General features: G+C 45.0%; 1 protein-coding gene across 2 annotated transcripts in view; it reads left to right on the forward strand.

Annotated features, from left to right (window-relative positions):
• The first annotated feature begins 21066 nt into the window (after positions 1 to 21066).
• The window catches only part of Synm (synemin), a 29474-nt gene continuing 26719 nt past the window's right edge, over positions 21067 to 23821 (forward strand). For both annotated transcript variants that reach the window (XM_008838679.3, XM_008838680.3), the window contains exon 1: positions 21067 to 21990. In XM_008838679.3, coding sequence (XP_008836901.1) covers positions 21181 to 21990 — 810 coding nt within the window. In that variant the 5' untranslated portion in view covers positions 21067 to 21180. The remainder of the gene's footprint in view (positions 21991 to 23821) is intronic.

Below are 23821 nucleotides of genomic sequence, written 5' to 3' on the forward strand. Positions count from 1 at the left end.
TTATGATGAAAATTTCAAAGCAATATTTTAAAAACCAGAAAGATCTAAAGAAAGATCTAATTGAAAGTCAAGCTATGTTTGTGAATTGGAACATTTCATAATGTTAAATAGCAATATTTTCCAAATTGATCAATAAATTCAACTCATTCCTCATCAAAATTTCAGCTGCTTGATTTTAAAAATTTTTATTTTTGCAGAATTCAAAAAAGTGATTTAGAAACTCATATAGAATTTTATGTTTCAAGAGGCTTGGAGTAGTCAGAAAATTTTTGAAAAAATACAAAGTTGGAAGACATATTTCCTAATTCTAAACTTACTGCAGTGCTACAGTAATACATATTTGTAGCTCTTGCATAAGAATGACCATGTATATCAATGAAATAGAGTTCAGAGATCAGAAATAAATACATTAATGGTCAATTAATATTTTTTACAAGAGCAAGACAATTCAATGATGGGAAAGAAGACCCCCTACAACAGTCTTGGGACCACTGGATACCCACACATAAGGAATGAAATTAGATCCCTGTTGTACTAGTTATTTTTATCATTGCTGTGACAAAACACCTGACACAAAGCAACTTAAAGGAGACTTGTGGGTTAAGGGTGTAGTTCATTATAGCTAGGAAGGCATGGTGACAGGAGCACGAGGCAACTGGTTATGTTGTGTCCACGGTCAGGTGGCCTGGCGATAGGAAAGCTAGTGCTCTTGCTTTCTCTTTTCTATTCAGCCAAGAACCCCAGTGTAGGGATGATGCCACCCAAATCCAGGATGGATCCTTCTACCTCAGCGAAATCTCTCTGGAAGTACCCTCACAAATCTCCTCAGTGATTCCAAATCCAGTCAAATTGATAGTCAGGATTCACCTTCACACTTACCCTACACCATACTCAAACATTAACTCAAAATGGAGCAGAAGCTAAAGCTAAAATAGAAAAAATTTTTCAAGAAAAATGGAGAGATAAATCTTCATTGTTTAGTATTATGCAATGGCCTCTTTGATATGACACTAAAAAGCAACAAGTAAACTAAGAAAAAAAATATTAAACTTCATTGAAATTCAAATCCAGCCCATGGCTCAGGAGGTCATAGGCCCCCAGGGGGTGGGGTGCTACTACTGTTGGGTTTTTGCTAAATGGACATGTTTTTTATTTGCCTTCCAAATGTTTATATCTGTAGGTTAATGCTGCTCTCAACCTTGGCCAGAATAACTTTTTTCTGCAGTGTGACTGCAAAGATTCATAACTGGTCAATACTGCTGAGAACAGTTATTATTGAGTCCTTTGCCCTAAATGGAACATTTATATCAACTCCCACAAGGCTTGGGGAAGGAACATTGCAGAAAAGAATGTAAGACCTGGAGGGTGGGGAGGAGTGCTGTGAAATGCTGTCTTCTGGACATGACATGGCCCTTGTGCTCATGAACTCACTATGACCATGATCACCTACACAAGGTAAAGCCAACAAGGTTAGTCAACATTCTAGCAGGCGGCACCAATTAGACTTGATGGGTTACAACAAAACAAAATAATCCAAACCAAACCACAGAGGACATGAAGGTGAGCAGGGATGTGGTGGGGGTGTCTGGAGGGAGTGGGAGGAGGAAATTGGGGTGGATATGATCCAGATAAGTTATATACATGTATGAAATTCTTAAAGAATAAATAAATGTATTCCAAAAAATTAATTGAGGGCTGGAGAGATGGCTTAGAGGTTAAAAGCACTTACTCCTCTTGCAGAGGATCCAGGTTCAATTCCCAGCACCAACATGGTGACTAACAACCATCCATAACTCCAGTTCCAGAGGATCTGACACTCTCTTCTCACCTTTTCAGGCATTACATGACATGAGTGCACTTAAAACACATGTAGGCAATACATTCATACACATAAAAAAGTAATAAATAAAAAATTTAAAAATTAATTAAAGTCTTTTATGCTTCAAAGAATGCTATCAGAAAGTAAAACAAGAAACCATAGAAAAGGAGAAAATATGTGTCAATCATGGCTGTGATAAGGGACTGTGTCTAAAATATGGAGCCCTTACAACTCAATAAGAAAAAAAGCAATCCAATTGAAAAATGAGCAAAGGACTTGAATAGATATTCCCTCTAAGAAAAAATGAAATGGCCAAAAGCACATGCTAAACATCATGAATTGGGAAATTCAAATAAAACCCAAAAGTGCCAAATCATATTTTCTAAGTTGGCTATAACTTTTAAAAGTCAATTATAAGTGTTGGCAAAGATAGGAAGAAATCCAAACTTTCATATCTTGCTAGTGGGAATGTAAAATGATGAGGCCATCTGGGAGAACAGTTTGGCCATTCTTTTGAAAGTTAAACATAGAATTGTCATAAAATACAATAATTCCCTTCCCAGACACAAATTATAAATCCAAGAGAAGTCAAAACACGTTACACAAAACTTTAGTCATGAATGTTTATAGCAGCATTATTTATCATATCCAAAAGGTGGAATAAACTCAAATGTCCATTAACTGATGAACAGATAACCTCTGGCTTCTGTGCACCTACACCCAGGTGCACACATACATCACACACACACACACACACACACACACACACACACACAATTTCTTCCTGAAAGAATATATTTGGAATCCATATAGTCAGAGAGTACATACATCACACACACACACACACACACACACACACACACACACATACACACAATTTCTTCCTGAAAGAATATATTTGGAATCCATATAGTCAGAGAGCTGTAGCTACAGATAAAGAGAAGAATTGTACATAAAACATACAAAGGCAACTCAGTGATCAAAGCCAGAAAGGCCTACAGAGGGGCCTGCAGCGATGGCTTAGCAGTTAAGAGCACTTTCTTTTTGTCCAGGGGTCTCAACACCATGTCAGGTGGATCACAACTGCCTGTAACTCCAGCTACTGGGGATTCAATGCCCAATTCTAGCCTCTGAGGGAACCTACAGGCATGTGGCATAGATTCACACAGATGCCTATCCACATAAGTAAAAATAATAAACAAATAAAATAAATCCCTACAGAAAAGAATGGACAAAAAGATATGGACACCACAAAAAAGGATCTACAGATAGTCAATAAATACATGAAAAAAGTTCAACCTCCTTAGTAACCAGGAAAATGTAAAATTTTAATCCTAATTCTATTACTACTCTCTGGCCCCATACCTGAGCTCTTACTGCTAAATACCAGTATTTAATAACAGTGGCTGTGACTTTAAGATACCAAGAACTGTCTGGGGCATCTAGGAAGAGAACCACACTCTAACTTCTAGCCACATAGCTTAGTTGTGTTTGGTTTTGAATTTGTATGTTCTTTGTGAAGCGTGTTTGTGCTTCTGCATGTAGCAACAGGTCATTTATTTTGGTTGCTATGCTGTATCCCAGGGTATGACTGGATCACCATTTACTTATTCATTACTTCTGTTATTGAGCGTTTGGGTTCCTTCCAGTTCTTAGCTATGCCAAATAACACTGCTACATTGAATGAGAGAAGCCTGATACATGAGAATGTGTGCTGTGTGAGCCCATTCTCCTGGCTAAGCCCCTGTGTGGTTTAGGAGACAAGCTGGAGGCTTCTGGGTGCTGGCTGTCTGCTGTTTTTCTGTCTGGTGGAACGTGAGTGTGGAATCTATGACCATATGAGCAGTGAGGACACTTAGGATTTAAGAATTTGAAACTCAAAACCCACTTGGGACCAAATCAGGCAATATATTTTCTTTGCTGTCCACAAGCTACTAAAGCCACTTTACAAAGGCAGCAAGCTGGAGCTGCTCCAGGGAGAGGCTGGCCCCAGGGGCACTGGTCCTCAGTAGAGGCTCGAGTATTCCTGCTAGGCTGCTGTGCCTTTTGGTGTCATTCCTGGACATCCTTGGTTCACAAGTGACACCAAGTATTTTGGGTCTTTGCTCCATCTTCAGAGTTGCTGGAATGGCTTTTTTATCCTTAGCTATATGTACTGAGATTGGTTTTTCAGTCATTCTCCACTCCTGAGACTGGAGCAGATGAAGCAGCAGACACTGGTCAGCTCGCTACCTCGTTCCACCCCCTACACGTGAAATACACATCACAACTCACTTTTCACACTATGTTCTGTTGAGTTCAGACAAAGCCTGAACAATAGAATAATGGCTGCCAATGGAGAGTGTTCTCTATAAGGTCATCAGAGCCCTCCTCCTACAACTGACTTTCAGTGGTTATATGGCACCAGATGTTGGACGTAACGAACAGTAGGTGGGGAGAGGAGCCTGGGTAGCAGAAGATGGGTAGAGAGGCCCTTTCAGGGACCCAAGAAAGAGACCCTGTTCATTCCTGCTTACTCATTCTCTCTCTCTCTCTCTCTCTCTCTCTCTCTCTCTCTCCATCCTTAGAAATAGTAATCACTCTGCTATAGTCAGGGAATTGGACCAATGCCATTCTGTGCACATTCACTTTACAGTCCAATTTTTCCTGTGAAATCTTGCCTCCCTCCCAGATCATGTCCCACAACCTTGGGAGACTACAGGCTTATGAGGGTTCTTCTGCCCAGCACGCTGCTCAAGGGAACAGAGCATAAAAGCCTTTCTTAGAAACCATGGCTCTACTGCTGACCATCCAACAACTCTCTTTTTTCCTTTGGTTTTGTTTGTTCCTTTAGTTGGTTGGTTGGTTGGTTGGTTGGTTTGTTGACTGGTTTTCGTGTGTTTGTTTTTTGAGACAGGGCCTCACTATGTGGCTCTGGTTAGCCTGGAATGCTCTTTGTAGACCAGGCTGGTCTTGAACTCACAGAGATCTACCAGCCTCTGCCTTGTGAGTTCTGGGATTAAAGGCATGTGCCACCGTACCCAGCCATCCAACAACTTTTTTACTTCATCTAATGTGGGGAATCTTTCTGGGCTGGGGACTGAGGGAGAAGGGCAAGAGTCTCTCCTGGGTCTTTGGCATACGCTGGAAAAGCTTGGGCCCCTTCCCGGATTTGCCTTCCCTCACTTCTGCAATCTTCCTTCCAAGTGACCTGGAAAGCCTTGCTGATGGAACCAGGAAAAGGAATTTGATTACTTCTTCAAATACTACCTGCCCCCCGACTTCCCAGGATCAGCCCTAGGCATTTGTACCTGTGACTGATTGACAGACAGTAATAGTGTCCAGCTGACCCAGGCATTGTGCCTGCTCTAGCATCCTGACATCGTGTCTTGCTTTATGAAACTTAACAAGAATGACTTGAGTTGAGTATAGCCAGAGCCTTTTCTGTACCTTTGGCCTATACTAGCTTGCCAGGTGAAGATATGACTGTTGAGGGATCGCTGAGTCCCTCACTGAGATCTGTGAGCCAAACCCCCATAGCCCCACCCGGAAAAGCATATACTGGGACCCACGGTCCCTTGGAACTCACCAGCGTCTCATCCACCTGATAGCCTGTCACACTGAGCATGTTTTCCAGAACTCTGAGCTTTGTCCTTACGAAACATTAATCACAGGTGCTTCCTCCCTGTTGACAGCTATGTGGCAAGACTCACCGAAATGCCATGTGACCATCACTACAAAACGAGGTTTGTGGACTCAACGTTTTTATATTTCTCCAGACACTCATTTTCAGAAAATAGAACTCTCATGTGATGAACAAACACAAGGGAGAAATTATTGTTTTTGTTTTGTTTTGAGACAGGTCCTCACTCGGTAGTCCAAGCTGGGCTAAATCTCACTCTATAACCCATCTGGCCTTGGACTCATGGCAGTCCTCCTATCTCAGCCTCCCAAGTGCTGGGATTCCAAGAAATTGTTCTCTCATATACTAAAACAGACCCAAGTTCTTTCATCTTCCAGGATCACAATCTCTGATACTTCGATTATGATTGGGTTTTCTGCTCTTCACTCCCTAGGCATGTCTTTATCCCATTTTCACAAAGGAAAAAAAAAAAGTGTGCAAGAACAAAAGTATGTTCAGCCCCGTGTGGTACAGCAAACAGAAAGAGAAAAGGATCTGCTGTAAGGAGCCAAGACTCTACCTCAGTAATCTTGGTGCAATAGCCAGGTCAGTTGGAATCAACAGCAGCTAGCCAAAGAATTCTCTGATCTTAAGTTTCCTGAAAGACTTGACCTACAGGGTGGGCCTCTATTAATTTTTCCCTCAACCTCCAACCTCACATATCTTATTACTAACCCAACTTGCTTCTTTATTCTGTAGCAATACCAAGAGGTCCCCAAATTCCATTCATCAGAGAATATTTAGGATCTTCCTCCTCTCCACCTTCCTCCTTCTCTTTCTCCCTCCTTGCCTCCCTCCTTCCCTCTCCCTTCCTCCTTCCTTCCTTTTTCCCCCCTTTCCTCCTTTGGTGCTGGGACTGAACCCAGGGCCTTACTCATGCTAAGTATGTCCTCTACCACTGAGTTCCACCCCAGCCCCCACCTCTGTCCTTGTCCTTTCATCCAATCAACATTGAGGGTTTACACCTTGACATTCTACATTGGGAGATGCACTAAGCAATGCAGATACTCTCCCTCCAAAGGTGCTTTAATAGCCTTAACTTTCTTCATGCCTTCCCAACATTATCCTACAGTCTCTATAAAGTCAAGACAGGTTAAGCATCCCCCATCTAAAAATCTGAAGTCCCTGGGGCTGGAGAGATGGCTCAGCGGTTAAGAACACTGGTTATTCTTGCAGAAGACCCAGGTTCAAATCCCAGCACCCACATGGCAGCTAACAACTGTCCATAACTACGGTCCCTCACTTCTGACCTCCACGGGCATTGCATGACACGGGCGCACTTACCTATATGTAGGCAATACACGCATACACATAAAATAAAAATAATAGATAATTTTTTAAAAAATCTGAAGTCCAAAATGTTACAAAATCAAAAAAATTTTGAGTGCTGATGTGATGCAACAAGTAAAATATTTCAGTCCTGACCTTGTGTGATAAGCTTTGACCAAACTGTAGACATGTGAAAAATAGTGTACAAAATTACCTTCGGGTTATGTGTATAAGGGGCACACAAAACATAAACAAATTTTGGCTTTAGACTTAGGTCCCAGTCACAAGATACTGCCTTATATCCTGGAGATACAAATATTCCCAAATCCCAAATCCAAAACACTTATGTCCCCCAAGTATTCTAGACAAGGGCACACAACAGTGGTTCACTTGTTCTCAATCCTCATCCCAAAGCCACCAGCAGCTTCTTTTTTCACTGAGGCGCTGCCAGGGGTCCTGCCCACAGCCAGAGGTGGCACAGGGGTCCTTAACTAACTCTCCAGCTTTTGATTTTTCTTCTCTGCCCAGTTTTTCAAGGTGTTTCGTAGCTAGTTCCTCTAAATTGAAACTTTCCTTCCTGGAGGAGGAGAGAGGCCATAAGACCCAGAAAAAAAACCTGAACTTACAGATGTAGTCTTCTCCCACCTAACCCTTCCCACCCTGCTTCCCCAAGGTTATAAAATCGATAAGCAATTTCAAGGAAAAGGAATCTCTCTCATCAACTCATCAGCTGAGCTGCCCGCCTGCAAGGTGGGCAAACACGCTGCTTTCCAAATCATTACCCATGCTGGGGTGGATTTCGCAGTGACACAGCTGTCTTTGAGTCAGTATCCCCTCACCCATGATCCTGAAGTATCCCTAATTAACTTACTGGTTTCATTTCTCTTAGGTGGAATAGTTTCTTTGGTCTGTGGCACTCTGTTGTCAGCTCCCTATTTGTGGTAAGTAGATATTTGTTCACTTCATAAAATATAAGACAGTGGTCTCATTTCCAACAGAAAACACTTCTTGTTACTTGTCCTGTCAAAGCCTTCTCTTAATTCAGTCTGATGTGTCAGCCCCAGTGCTAGGCTGTCCCCTCAGCTACTTCTCTCATACCCTCCCTTCTTCCCTAGGATCTCCCTGAGTCGAGGGCTCCCTGGGAAGGCTGTGCAAATTCAGGTTAAATTTCTGGAGATGAGACTAGAGAAAACAAGCCAAGTTTACACCTCATTCTATTCACTGCTGAAGACAGACAAATGTGAAAACAAGGGGATTTTCGTGGTCCCTAATACCTAACATATCTGGATTTCTATTTTCATTTGTGAAATAAAGGATTCAGTGAGGCAAAATCAACAGAGATAAATATTGTTATTCTAAAATCTATTTAGACATGGGGACATGGCTCAGCTGGTAAAATTCTTTTCACAAGCATGAAGATCTGAATTTGAATACTTAGTACCCACATAGAAAGCTGACTATGATGGTGCTTGCCTGTAATTCCCTAACTGGAGAGGTGAAGAGAGGGTCCCTGGGGCTCTCTGGCCAGCCAGTCTAGACAAATCTGTGAGCTCCAGGTTCAGTAAGAGACCCCCTCACAAAAAACAAGGTGGAGAACAATTGAGGAAGACACATGGCATTGGTCTTTGGCCTCTACACACATGAGTATATGCTCATACATGTGCATATACATGAACACATACACATGCGTTATTCATTGCACGCGCACACACAGATACGCACACACATGAAAAGTTTTTCTTTTCATATCATCTTTTTATGATTTTGTCTGAGGAGTGGGAATCAGCAATTGTTGGAATACAATATCTCTATTTCAGGATTACAGCATTTTTAGAAACAGGCATAGTCTATATTAGTTATTTATTGCTGCATTAACAAATGACCTCAAATCAACAAATATTATCTCACTGTTTTGGAAGGTCGAAAATCCAGGTGTGGCTTAGCTCGGTAGATTTAGCCTCTCTTGATGTGGCAGTCAATCTATGGCCATCTCAAGAACTGGCTGGGGCCAGTGAGTTGGTGCCCTAGTTCACAGTTGTTGGAAATTCCTCAAGGTTACTGGCCAAGTGCTCCGGTTTCTCATTACCTAGACCTTGCAAAGGGCTGTGTTGGATGCACAGTGTGTGATATCCAACTTCCTCCAGATGAGCAATCTAAAGGACAAACAGGGTGACAAAAGGAAGCTACTATACCTTTATAACCAAGTCCTGGAAGTGATATATTGACTGACCCTGGTACAGTAAGGGAGTGAATAACAGGGATTGGAGGACATCGAGAGCCATCTTGGAGGCTGGCCACCACAGAACCTTAGAGATACCAAAGTCTAACTTTCTCTGTAACAGTCAAGGGGGCTGAGGCCTAGAGGGGTTGAATTGGCCAAGATCGCATACCATGGGTTAATATCCAAACCAGGACTTGGACTCAGATTTTCCATAGTTTAGGACTCTGTAACTTAGTAACTGCATATTTTACTTATTTAGTACTTACTGAAAGAAAGGACTGAAACAGGCAGCATAGAGATTCTGGGATGAAGAATACAACCATGGTCCTTGACACAAAATCACAGCCCTGGTGTGGAGTAGGATATATTCAATGGGAAGACTCAGTAGAACAGAGCGCATCACAGCAGACAGTTACAAATGAAGACCCTCAGGAGTTCAAAGGCAGCATCAGGGAACGCTGTGTAGGTGTGGTCAAATTTGACTTGGGCTAAATCCATTATGGACAGATTTAGGTAGATGTGGATAAATGAGATGGAGCTAGGATAGAGTCCTTGATTTGACCCTGAGTCTCCAAAACTAACTCTGTGGGGTTTAGATTACAAGAGTATTTGTCCAAGGTCCAAGGCTTGAATCCCCTCAGTTACTGATGATGGGATTGCAGCAATCTGGAAGGAGAAAGAACTTTGACTCCTTTTTCAGTGCTCCTGTTGTCTTGGCTGCCACCACAATTCTCTATCATCTATCTATCTATCTATCTATCTATCTATCTATCTATCTATCTATCTATCATCTATCTATCTGTCATCTATCTATCATCTATCTATCTATCATCTATCTATCATCTATCTATCTATCTATCTATCATCTATCTATCTATCTATCTATCTATCTATCTATCTATCGTCTATCTATCAACCTACCTATCATCTATAATATTTTTAGTTTATTATTTGAGAATTTCATAGATGTATACAATATGTTTTGATCATATCCACCCCCACACCTCCCCTAACTCCTTCTGGACACCCCCCAAAAACATCCCCCTCTCAACTTCATGTCCTTTATTTTCTTTTAATCCACTAAGTCCAGTTAGTGCTGCCTCTATTTACATGGGTGTGGGGCCATCCACTAAAACACAGGCAACCTCTCCGAGGTTCACAGAACATTGTGGAAGAGATGACAATAAGTTTGTAAGAGCCAGGGGTTGTGGAAGAGTGCTGTGAATTGGTGTCTTCTGGACATGACAGGGCCATTGCACTTGTGAACTCACAGCATCTGTGGTTACCTGCCTAAGACCTGTACAAGATCAAACAAGTCAAAATTCCAGCATGGACCGGGAGAGGCACAAAGGGCCACTGCTGTTTTACTGGTGGTACTGTTATTTTGTGATAGAGAAATCGAAATCAGCTTCCTGATCATGGCTATTTAGTCTAGTGGTGAGTTGATGACTGCTCTTCTTGGAGAATCATCCTTGTCCACTGATTTCCCCTGGGAGTTGACGTGGGAGATTTACTTGTGGGAGATTTACTAATGAGGAGGTATTAAGAGGTTGCAAAGGGTAGACCTGAGTTGGTGGCTGTGTTATCCCAGCAGCAGACCAGGAACCTTCAGGAGGGTGGAAGTGGAAGGGAGGCCAGTAGAGGTCTGCTCAGAATAAGTCCAACCCAATCAATTCTCTGAGAAGTTCAGAAAGCCCACAGGTGGTGATGAATTCCAGGCCAGTGCTATTAATTAAAATGATAGTTGGCACCACTCAGATGAGGAGTTTGGAAATTAGAAATGCATATCCACTAGTAAGTTATGATACTATGTTTATATGTCTAATCTAACATCTTAAAAAGAGATTAAAATGTTGGTGGGATAAGGAGAGATTTGTAGAGCTTTTGTTTCAGTTCCTTGCAAGGATACACAATACAGGATATAATTTCATTTTGCCGCTGACAAAACAGTTTGAAAGTTACAGCTAGATAATATTTTTTTCTCAATGTCAGAACAGAGAAGGACAATCAAGCCCCAGCACCCACATCAGGTTCTCTGCTAAAACCCAACAGAATATACCATGGAACACACCAAAGAGAAAAGGAACACAATTTTAGGTGTGGTGAAGAGTCAAAATATTTACTAGTGTGTATTTTCTTCAAAATACTTTAAAAACAAAAATTTAACATCTCCAGTGGGTGGTATCACAGACGGTAGTGCTTGGGACAGATGACTTTCTTATAAATCAACATTATTGAGGTATACTTTACCTACCAAAATTCACTGACTTTAAGTGTGCAGTTTAAGGAATTTGACAGATGTATACAGCTTCTACCACCACTGTGAAGATGTGGAACAATTCTATTATACCAGGAACTTCCCCAGTTCCTCTCCTCAGTCAATCCCTACTCATTGGCCCAGCCAAGCAAGGTACCAAGGACAGAAACACAAGGGATCCACACCCTACAGGATTGAGGAGGTTATGGACCCTAGGTTGGCCCCTAAGTGAAATCAGAGGCTTGGAGGGGTTTTGAGAGAGGAGACATCTGACTTAGAGTTTTAATGCTGGGAAGATAAAGTGTCTCAGAAGTAAGAGGACTGGAGTTTGATCCTGTTTAACAAAAAATGGGTTTGGTGGCATTGTTTGGAATCCTCCCACCTGGGGAGGTGGAGATGGCCAGGTCCCTGATTGCTTGTCAGCCAATCTAACCTACTTGGTGAATTCTAGGCCAGTGAGAGACTGGATCTTAAAAAAACAAAACAACAACAACAACAACAAAAACAGTATGAACCAGGGCGTGGCGTGATGGTGTACACCTTTAATCTCAGTACTCAGAAGGCAGAAGCAGGTTGATCTCTGTAAAATTGAGGCCAGCCTGGTCTACATAGTAAATTCTAGGCCAGCTGGGGCTACAGGGAGACCCTGTCTTAAAAAATAAAGCAAAACAAACCAAACAAAACCAAAAACCAACCAAATAGAGGGCTGGAGAGATGATTCAGAGGTTAAGAGCACTGGATGCTCTGGGGTTTGGTTCCCAGCACCTATGTGGCAGCTATGAACCATCAGAAACTCCAGTTCCAGGGGAAACTGATGCCCTCTTCTGGCCTCCATGGGCATTGCACTTATATACACTCAGGCAGAAAACTCACATACATAAACACATTTTAAAAACCAATATGCTTGGCCACCGAAGAACAACAGCTGAGGTTGTCCCCTGACTTCCACATGTACACACTTCTGCATGCACGCACACACACACACACACACACACACACACACAAACGTGTATATCTGCACATACATAAACATGTACAAAAGATTATGGGGAAATTTAAAACTGGTAAAGATATAGACAATGAGAGGAGGTTTTCTTAGTGTCAGGGAGAAATCAGAGATGAGCAAGAAAGGAAGGCTAGGATGGATGTAGCGTGCAGGTGAAGTCAACAGAATGCACTTGTGAGTAGATAGTAGGTAGGTAGAGAAATACAGATATATGTGCACATGGATTGGGTGTGCCTGTTGTCATCTTAACAACAGGAAGTGATATCTTGCCACTGATTTAGGTACTTATTTATTTTTAATTACATTTGTTATTTATGTTTGTGCCTTTACATACACATGCATGTCACAGTGCATGTATGTAGGTCAGAGAACAACTTGTGGAAGTCTGTTCTTTGTTTCCACCATGTGGGTCCCCGGAATGGAACCCAGGTGGCCAGGCTGGTAAGCAAACTCCTCAACCCTCAGAGCCCTCTTGCCCGCACTGATCAGGTGTTGGTAAACTGACCTCGGCGACGCGTTGTCACTGTTGGTCCTTACAACTTGCGCTTCTCATGTTAACTTTCTTCCTAAGCATTTCTTTTTATGCCCCTGTAAATGGAATTGTTGACTTAACTTCCCTTCTGGAATGTTCACTGCTAATGGTCAGGTAGAATGCTTACAAGGTCCTGGCATCCTGTCTAAGTGTGATAGTTAAGACTTTCTCTCAATGGATTGGAACAAGGTTCAAGAGAGAGGGGAGATGGGACGAGGAGCCAGATATCATGGTTCTTAAGAGGCCTGGAAGAGAGGGCAGCCAGGACTGTTGTGCTTCCCTTCTTCCTCTTTACCTGACTTTTGCTAAGTGCTGCTGACTTAGAAAATATCAGATTTAAATCTATTGCTCAGGAACTTAAAACAAAGTGTGAACACAGAGGACTTACTTGACTGGGTGAACCTGTGGTATCTCCCATGCCAAGCAAATGCTCTACCACTGAGTCCCAAACCCACACCTAATAATGGGCATTTCTAACAAGTTTCCAGATGATGCTATCACTGCTAGTTCAAGGACCAGATTTTGAGAACCATAGGAGAGGACTCTATGAAGCGGGTATAAGGAAAAAGTTTCTCTCTCTCTCTCTCTCTCTCTCTCTCTCTCTCTCTCTCTCTGTCTCTCTCTCTCTCTCTCTCGGCATGTGACCTAAGAGATCTACAGAGATGACTCATAGAACATGGTGTTCTTAAGGAGAAGATAAATAGGCTACCCACAAACACATCACTGAATATATATAATCAAAAACACTGCCATGCAGTCATGATCCAGTTTTTCCTCATGGAAAGTCACTGCCCAATTTCTGAGCCTGAGTCACTCCAAAGGCCCAGAACCCACCCACTGAAGGAAGGATCCATCCACCTCTACAACCAGTGAATAATTGTGTGACTTATGTCTTTCCCCAAGGGGATGATAGCCACTTACCCCAGAGAAAGTAGAGCACACTTTCTCTTCTGAGTGGTTGGCTATGATCTTTGCCCACTTTCTCTTGCTAGTAACACAATATCTCAGGCTGAGTAAGTTGTAAAAAAAACAAGTTTATTTGACTCACAGTTCTGGCCCATCATGGAAGAGCAATATTTGATGACAGCCTTCTTGTTGGCAGAGTCCCAATGTAGTATAAGATATTACCTGTCAATAGAGAGAGGGGCTATGGACGTAGCTCAGTGGGTAGAGTGCTTACCTAGTATACACAAAGTCTTGGGTCTGATCTCAGTACTGCATAAATCAGCACCCTGTGGGTAGAGGTAGGAAGATTAAAAAAACAACAACTCAAGGTCATGTTTGGCTACATAGTAAGTTCTGGGCCAGTCTGGGTTAGAGAAAATACTACCCCCCCACCAAAAAAAAAAGAAGACAGGGAGAGTACATCTTTTGCTTTGGTCTCTCTCTTATAAACCCTTCAGCAGCCAACAATGAGCATGCCACCCTGATGACATTAGCTAATCCTGATTACTTTCTAAGTTCTAGCTCTAGATACCTTAGTTGAATTAAATTTCTACCCTCTTAATGTCTCACTATGTGGATTAAATTCCAACATGAGTTTCAGGGGGGGACAAACCACAGTGAACCACAGATGGCATTTACTACTGACTCCAAATTGGCATCAATACTCAGGAACCCCCAAAAACAAATCATGGCTCTCTTGTTAGAGGAGGGACAGATGGGGCACATTACACAAGTAAAACCAAGGCTTGAGACACAATAAGTTCAGAAGAGCAGTGTGCACAGAGCAAAGATGTTTGTTGAATGACTTCTAGACAGCACTGTAGAAGGGAAGAAGCAGTGGTAGTAGACTGGGCCAGGCGCATCCTCTCCAAAGCCTCATTCATAGGCAGTCTTTGGAGTGAGTGCATGCAGAGGTAGGCTGTGTTGACTTTCTTTCCATGTACCCAGGACCCATCTGGCACCAAGCACACTAGAGGGACTCAAAAGCTAGTGTTGGAGTTACCCCACCAGGCATATCACTAATGGACTCTATGGGAAAGGTGCTTTTAAGGACAGTAAGTGAAAACACACTGTTCCTTAAAGGTAAATTATTTTGTTTTTAGCTCTTAGTTGGAAGTGAGCATCTGGTTCCTGTTGGTAGGATTAGCCAGGGGTTGTTCTCTGCTACTTGGAGCCCTCCCCAAGTTCATTTGTAATGTATAGGACATGACTTTCCAAGCTGAGAGGGGAGTTATGTGGCTTAAGTTACTGCACTTTTTTTTTTCATATGACAAACGCTATTTTTGCACCTTTTGAAAAGGCAGCCTATACCCTGCTATGTTCCTATGAACCAGTCATAAACAAGTGATCTGCCTTCCTGAAATAGCCAGAGGAGCCTAGTGAAGTGGGGAACGCCCTGGCTTTGAGCAAGAGTGGCTAGATCTGAACAGTTTTTGGAATGTGGTGGGCATAACAAAGCTGTGTCCTGAGGACCTTACGGCCTCATCTTATTTAGTCCTTCTAATACCCCCCCCCCAAAAAAAAAGAGTTTTACAGATGAGGAAGCTGAGTCTGGGATGTTCAGTTCCCCAACTCCCCAGTCCACTTGACTGTGGACTCCACTGAGCATGAGTCTCCTGGTCTGTCTTCCCAGTCTTCCTGAGATAGAACTATAGACCATCTGTCTTGGGATAATGCCTGAACTTCCAACCTTTTTACACACAAGAAGAGTCCATTGTTTGCTGAGTGTTGTGTCAGGCCCTGGGCCACGTCTCTCCTACTTCTAGAGCTCAGAACAGAGAACATGGGAGGACTATGGCCAGGGCTAACTCTGGTGGTATAAGTTTGCCCTGGCAGTGTGCTGATTGAGCCCCAGCAATCTGAATCTGACAAGCTTCCCAGTGGGACCCCACAGGAAGGTGCTCTATTGTCTCCTAGATACTCAGAGCCACTGTGCCCCGCTCAGCTTTCTGCCAGTTCTGTGGCACTGCCTTCTTCCCACTTGCTTGCTTTCTGCCTAGCAGAGCCTGCTGTGGGCAGAGGCACTCTCCAACTTAGGTGTATGGAAAGTGACAACAGGTTTTTGTTCTCTGTATCTCAACCTAGCTTCTGGGTGGTGAAAACTCAATATTTGTTAGTTCAAGTGTCTGACTCCCTTTCCCCGGGGAACTTACACAGTCACAGGTACCAGAGCTGGGAACTTATTTGGTCCTCATGTCACCTGTCTGTGCTGACACTCACTAGTCTTCCCCGAGTCCTTTGTTTTCATCAATGAGGTGAAAGCCTTGGACAAGAGACCAACGGACAATTGTGCAGGTCGCTCACTGAGCAAATCCACCTGGGCCAGTGGGATTACAGTTCTGTGCCACGCTTACTAAATCTTGGATGCAGTTGCAGGGCCCTTTCTATCCAAGGAAAGGGCAGCTTTGCCTCAGCACTTAGAACTGCCCAGCAACGAAGCTTTCAGCAGTCTGCTCAAAAAAGGGCATTTTTCTCTGATTTACACAAAGGCACCATAGGGGTGGACTGTGACCTGCTTGAGTGCTCACACCCCTGTTGGAGTGGTTCCCTCTGGCCTGCTGTCACTGTATGCCTCTGGGAAATGGGTTTTAAGGCCTTTACATTGCAGCGCACACTGTAATTGGTTTATTCTTTGATTGGTTGGTAGGTTGGCTTTGGCTTTTTGGAGACAGGGTCTCATTCTGTAGCCCAGGCTGACCTGGAGCTCACGATGTAGCCCAGGCTCACTTTCAACTACAGTGATCCTTCTTCCTCAGCCTTTCAAGGGCTGGGATTGCAGGCACGAGCCACCTTAACCCCTAACTTGGGTTTTGCTATCTTCTTCAGCTCTGCCTAGGAAGGTTGCTAGACGCCGTGTGTCAGGCCGTGTCTTCCCTAAGCCTTCATTTCCCATCTTCAGGCCTCCCTCCCCCAATATTCCCTCCTCTCCAGGGGAACCCAGCTGTCCTCTGCCTCCTTCTCTACACTTCCCCAGGATTTTCTCCCCACTTCTGATTGATGTCTTTCCTGAGTCTTTATAAAAAGTGCCAGACTGTGGACACCCAACTCAGTTAGGCCTCCTCCTTTTGGCTTTCTGCCTGGGCACAACACTCCCCTGTTGCAGTGACCAGAAAGAATGAGCGGGGCTGAAGCAGGGAGAGAGGAGGGATGCCCCGCCTTCGCACGTGCGGGAGAACTGGATGGGGCCTGGCCACATGGCTCTGTGTCCAAGTAGGAAAAAGACCCAATATGCCCACTTCCCCCAGGTCTGCACAGGCTGATGGACAAGCCTGGGTTCCCAGTCCTGAGCAGCCCTCTTGCTTCTAGGGCTTTCGATGGCACGCTGGCTGTGCGACCCTGGGCTTCTCCAGGGCACTTCCCTCCACCCTGAAAGTCTCAGAGGGAGTCCTTTGGTGGTCATCCGGGAGCCCTTCTGACGCTCCATCCTCGAGCGCCCCCTGCTGGGTCGGCGCTACTCGCTACGGCCACGCCAGTCAGTTTTACACGCGAATGCCTGCTTCTCTGCCTGCTTACCAATTTACTAAAACGCCACCGTCAGCTCTCCAGTTCTGTGCTGTTCCTGAGTTCTCTTTCCATTGGAATGGACAACGGGCAAAGTAGATGGTCCTTTAGGTGTTTAGCTTACCGAAAATGATTGCTGTTGAAAAAAAAAAAAAAAAACAACAGAAACAAAACATAAAACGGGGCTAGAGGTGGCTCAGTGGTTAAGAGCATTGACTGCTCTTAAAGAGGACCAGAGTTCGGTTTCTAGTACTCACAAGGAAGCTAACATCCTTCTGTAACTCCGTTCCAGTGGATCCGACGCCCTCTTCTGACCAACACGAGCACTGCACACTCAGGTGCACTTACATGCAGGCCATACACTCATAATAAAAACAAAAATAATAAAATATTTTTAAAAACCATTGTTTTGAGCAGAGAGCCTGGTGTCATATGCCTGTAATATCAGAAAATCGAGAGGCTGAGGCAGGAGGATTGCAAGTTGAAGAGCAGAAGCTACATAGGGAGTACAAGGCCAGCCTGGGAAACAAAAGTGAGCCTGTCCTGGGGGAGGGGGAGGGGTATACAGCTGGATGGCAGAACATTTGCCTAGCAACACACTGAGCTCCAGGATGGAGTTCAGTCCCCAGTACCACCAACCAAGAGGCAAAAATCCAAGAAACATTGTCTTTACCATAGTGATGCGCGGTTTGTTTTATAGTATGAAAGTTATAGAAAGAAATATTTAGTGGCCCTTTTTTCATTCAAAGTAAAAATTAGTTGAGTTCCACAGTGAAATACATATACATGTATACACATATGTATTAATTTCCTGATATCTGTGCATATATTCTTATGGCTTACATTACCTACTCTATTGAATGAAAGAATGAAAATAAGGAATGAAGACCACAGGGAATTTTTTTCTCTGTAAGATGTTAATAAAATGCATGAGTCTTTATACTGTGGCAACATTGAGATAACTTTCAAATTTTTATTATAAGCAATAAGAAATTACTAGTAGTCCTTATTGTAAACTCCATATAGTAAACTGACTCTCAAAGAACATTCGTGTGGCTTTTTGCAGAACTCTGGTATTCTTAGTGTATAGTTGGAATTGATGAGTGTTGATATTTTTGTCTATCAAGCAAGGCAAAATAGTTAAGAGTCTTCATTCCACACGATGAAGCAATTTTTTTGCTGACCTGGATAATAGTTTTGAAACACTGCAAAAAAAAATCTTGAGATTTTTTCATACTATTCACAATTCAATAGTTACAACAGAACACAGTACTAAGTCTAATCTGTAGAACTAACAGACCAATACTAGGGACACCACTCTTCTAAGGCTAGACAATCCACAAAGCAATAACCCAGCCAACAATAATAAATCACTCACTGATTTCTATGGTGTGAATATTCAAGCTCCCGACACAATGTGGGTGAATGCCCAGTTGGTAGTTCATGGTCACTCTCCACACAGAACTTCATGAACAGACGAGAAATCACAGTCAAATAATTAGAAAGTGTTAAGTTTTGAGTACTTATTTCCTTTTTCTGTATGATGAATTACAAGCTTTTGTGAGCTAATTTTTAACAATGGGTGTGTTGAATATGTGATGAAATGTAACAGCTGGCTGTCTCACACGTGGGAACCCTATCCAACACACAACTGCCAGACTTCAGCAACTTCTGGCTTCCACAGTGGGAGGCACTGGCAGGAGACCAGCAGGAAGACAGAGCTGTTGGGCTTTCCTTCTCCAGCTCCTTCCTAGGATACATTCTGCAGTGTCTCTTTCTCCTCCAGGGGCTCTTCCAGAGCTCCAGGCTCCCACTGATAAGCCTACACTGGGACACTCAGGCCTTCTTGGCCACTCTCCCTGGTCCCTAGGACCTCTCCATCCCAGCCAGCCCTTTGTAGATAGCTTTATTCTTTCATTCCCTCAGTCATTCCCTTCCCTTTAATTTCAAGACCCTGCCTGCTCATTTTGGCTCCCGTGTTCACAACCTCTAATATACCTCTTCCCACATTTTGGGACTGTATCTCTAGGCAAGTTAGTCAACTCCTCTGAGCCTCAGTTCTGTGAGGATTAAATGTGGTCATCAGGATATTATTTTGCAAGGCTAACCAGTGGTACTTTTTTTCCTCTTGCTATTTTCTGATGCCCTCTACCTGGGCAACTGTACCTGAAAGCAGTCATTTCCTTGGAGATAGAGATTAGAGCAGAAGTAGGGGTGGGGGTTGAGTTTCAAAATCTGAGACTCTTAGGAGTAAAAGTCAAGGAAAACCTAACGAGCCAGAGCACAGCAGCCTTCTGTGAGGAACCACCTCAGAATCCCCCCATGCAGAGCTGTCCCCCGAGGAGCTTGAAATCTTGGAAGTGTGGACAAAATGCTGAGAATTCATGATTCCAGTTGAGTCTGGGTGACTGTGTAAACTGCCCCATGGTGGTCTGCTGTCCTAGGTGGCCCAGGAGAGATGCTAGGGTAGAGGTGGGAGGACTGGTGATGATGATCATGGACCAAATGTTGATTTGCCCCTTGGCAAACGGATGAAGAGCAGACAAGGACAGGGGTTCAGAGCCTCCTGCTCCATCCCTTAGTGCTAAGTTAATACACACTCCACTCCCACTTAGTCTCATCAGAAAGGGAGAGGGAATTCTGACCCGAAAGATACATACATCTGCCACCAGCAGAATGGTACCTCAGAAATGGGGTCTTTGGAGAAATCAAGGCTGACTTTCTGCCAGAGTTTGTGGTCAGACTCACATCCTTTACAAAGAGAGCTCTGGAGTCTTTCTTAAGTGACCTTAACCAACCCACCTTACTGTGCCACTGTAAAAGCACTCACTGATTGGTGGACCTGCCAGGAAGAGCCCTGTGGCCACAGAGTAACTCTCCAGACCTCCTTGGCACTCTTTTCCCTATGCAACCAAGGGCCAGCTGTATTTGCTCCTAAATGCTACTTAGCCTGGTTACTGTCATTTGTAACTTTAAGTATCGTGAAAAGCAAGTATGTAAAGAGAGAGGGAGAGAAAGAGAGAGAGAGAGCGTGTGCGCTGTGGTTTCTATAGCAATTAAATCGAGTGCTTTCTTAAGGGCACGTTGTTGAAAGAAAAAGAAAACCGGCTGTCACATTGAGGGTGTGCATAAGACAGTTGTAAAAGTTTGGGGAGATGGTAGGTGTCTGGAATGTTCTGTGCTTAGAGCATTTAAAGGTCTTTCTAAGTTCTTACTCCAACAGAAGGAATCAGATATTGCAAAGTGCAACGCCCCATGAAGATAGTTTGTGTAAGATAGAAACGAACTTTCCATTTTTGCACATTGGCAATGGAGATGCATTCATGCCATAAAAGATATACACATACGTGTGTGTGTGGAGATACACATGCATAAACGTATAATTTTTGTGGTGCTGGGGTTTGAACTCAGGGCCTGGCTATCCTAGGCAAGCACTCTACCATTGAGCTACATCCCTAGCACGTTAAAAAATAATAAACATTCCCGTCCTGCATCTCCAGCACCACTGATGGGAAACATCCTATAAGTAAAGAAACTTTATTGGTACATGGCGTGTCTTGGTTAGTGACGACTTCTTGGGTACCTGGACTTTGGGGTGCCTTAGGTAGGCCTGTGGGCTAGTTAGGAAACCCTGTCTCGGGGTCCCAGCTAGCGGATGCTAGGGAGCTCACAGACATCAGCCGGTGGCTGCCAGAGCTGGGCAGCCTCACCGGGCCTCGGTCTTCCCGGCAGGGGGCGCTGTCCGGCCGCAATGGCCACGCGGGCCGCGCTCTGATTGGCTGGAGGTGGTAGCCCGCGCCCACAGCCGCCTGTCCAGGCCACTAAATGCTGAGGCTTCCCAGCCCGCTCGCCAGTCTGCGGGCCTCCGAGGCAGCGGCAAGGCGGGCGCGGCGGGGCGCGGCGGAAGGGGACAAGATCAGGGCTGGAGGCAAGCGCTCAATCGGGAGAGCTCGGCACACACCCAGCAAGATGCTCTCCTGGCGGCTGCAGACAGGCTTCGAAAAGGCCGAGCTGCAGGAGCTCAACGCCCGGCTCTATGACTACGTGTGCCGCGTACGGGAGCTGGAGCGCGAGAACCTGCTGCTGGAGCAGGAACTGCGCAGCCGGCTGGGCCAGGAGAGCCGCTGGGCCGAGGGCCAGGCGCGCTTCGCCGAGGAGGCGCGCAGCCTGCGGCAGCAGCTAGACGAACTGAGCTGGGCCACTGCGCTGGCCGAGGGAGAACGCGACGCGCTGCGACGGGAGTTGCGGGAGCTGCAGCGGCAGGACGCGGAGGCCAGCGCGGCCCGCGGCCGTCTGGACGCCGAGCTAGGCGCGGAGCGGCGGGAGCTGCAGGAGGCGCTGGGCGCGCGCGCCGCCCTTGAGGCGCTTCTGGACCGGCTGCAGGCAGAGCGCCGCGGCCTGGACGCGGCCCACGAGCGCGAGGTGCGGGAGCTGCGAGCCCGCGCCGCTAGCCTGACCATGCACTTCCGAGCCCGCGCCGCCGGCCCCGCCGCGCCCCCGCCGCGCCTGCGGGGTGTGCACGACAGCTACGCGCTGCTGCTGGCCGAGTCGTGGCGGGAAAGCGTGCAGCGGTACGAGGACGAGGTGCGCGAGCTGGAGCAGGCGCTGCGCCGCGGCCAGGAGAGCCGGCGCGAGGCGGAGGAGGAGGCGCGTCTGTGTGCACAGGAGGCCGACGGGCTGCGGCGCGAGGCGCTCGAGCTGGAGCAGATGCGCGTGCGGCTGGAGGACGAGCTGATGCGGATGCGGGAAGAGTGCTCACTGCAGGCGGAGGAGAGGCAGGTCCGTGCGCTAGGACTGCGACCCTTCCCCGTAATAGCCTCCTCTCGCACACGACTGGGGTGGGCCAGGGGCCGGGTTCCCGAGGCGAGTACACCTAGATCCCTAGACTCTAGCACTAACAGCAGCTTTGCTATTGATGAGGCCACACTGTTCCGGCTTCTAGGCTAGCCTAGGAAGAGCACAGCCATTTGGTCCATCAGTCAGAGGGCTGATGCCATGTGACAGATCCTGGTCGATACCCTAGTGACCGTCATCTTGTCAGGGTGTCAACTTTAGAGCGCACACTTCTCTAGGCACATCCTGCCCAACAACCCTGTTAATCTAAGGGGTATTTTGTTTTGTTTTCCTTTCGGTTTCCTGGATTTGGTAGATCTAGTAGACTGAAATCCAAAACTCCACCCAGACTTCCAGAAATGACAGCAGCTTGGATGACATACTCGGATAGGCAGCGTGTTCGGAGGTTTTAAAGCAATGCCAAAGCCTTACGTGGGGGTTGTCCCCTCTTAAATAGGTCTCCAAACGCTTTTTAATTTTGCCATAATGATTTCCCAGCTGGAGGCAGCTGGTTGTGGCTCTCTGGGCGTGGTCTCTTCTGTGCTTTGTTTTTTCCCTTGGGAGAGGCCGCGACTGTTCTGTAGAAAAGGCTGGGCTGTTTTGCTCACAGTAGAAGCTGACTAGTTGACGTGATCAGATCTCTGTGTAGTGTAAAAACTATAGGAAAGGCAGAGCCCCGTGGCAGGATGTTATTACAACTGCAGACTAATATAAACAGTTACTATTTCAGACCAGTTGAGCTCTAACCCTCTAAATGGTGTGATACCTGCGGTTGATTTATTGTCTCTACACTCAGTTCAGCCCTAGTGTTTGGCTCCCACCCTGCCCAGCCCCATAGTTGGAAGCACTCCCAAATCACACTGTAGTTCTCAGGGTAATACTTTGAAATTACATGAGCACACTTTCTGAAAGAATTTAAGACCTAAGAGTTTGCAGCTGGGAGCTAAAGATGGGAAATGCAGTAATTCTGCACTTTATTAAAAATTACAAGTGGCACCAGGTGTGGTGGCATAGCTCTGGCTGGTATTTTGGTAGCAAAAGAGCTGGAGACTGAATGGGAGATCACAAGAAGTGATGCAGAACTAAGTAGATGGAATCTCATCTGTTGAGTTGTGGACCTCAGATGCCTTCCTCTCATACCTCACCTGGCTCATTTTGGATCATGAAGCTGTGGTTTTAAAGTACTTTTTAGCAGCAGAAACTTTTCCCTTAAGTGAAATCTTCAGTGGAACCCCACATCTGAGACAGATACTCCCCTGACTGGATAAGAGATGGGCTCTTGGAAGTGCAATTAGAATGGCTATCCAGCCTGTCCACAGTACAGGACCCCAGACCACCAGGGAAGTGCCTCCCCTGAGTCACACCTGACCTGAAATAGGACCCCACCTGCAGCCTGCCAGCCAGTGACATCTCTGTCTTCCAAGTGGCTTCTTTCCCCTGAATGTGAAAGAGTCCAGGCAGTGTCCATTAGGGGTGGATTTTTTTCTTCACTTCCAACCTGTTTAGGTTTTGTTTTGCTAAATGTTACCAGCTACTACCTTATCTAGATTATAAATCCCCCCCATTAGCTTAAAACAACTGTATTTCAAATTCTAAATCATAAAAGTGTTCAGAATTATGTTTAAGAGAAAATATTTATTTAAACTCAAGTTTCTAGTTTTTTTTTCTCCAAATTCCATAGGAGCTCACTGTTGAAAGACCGAAAATATCCCAAACACTGGCTTAACTGACTTCCTGTAATAAATGTTGTATACTTACAGTTAGTCTTAATTAAGTG

This window comes from Nannospalax galili, unplaced genomic scaffold (assembly GCF_000622305.1).
Source record: "Nannospalax galili isolate Female #2095 unplaced genomic scaffold, S.galili_v1.0 scaffold759, whole genome shotgun sequence".
Lineage (NCBI taxonomy): Eukaryota > Metazoa > Chordata > Mammalia > Rodentia > Spalacidae > Nannospalax > Nannospalax galili.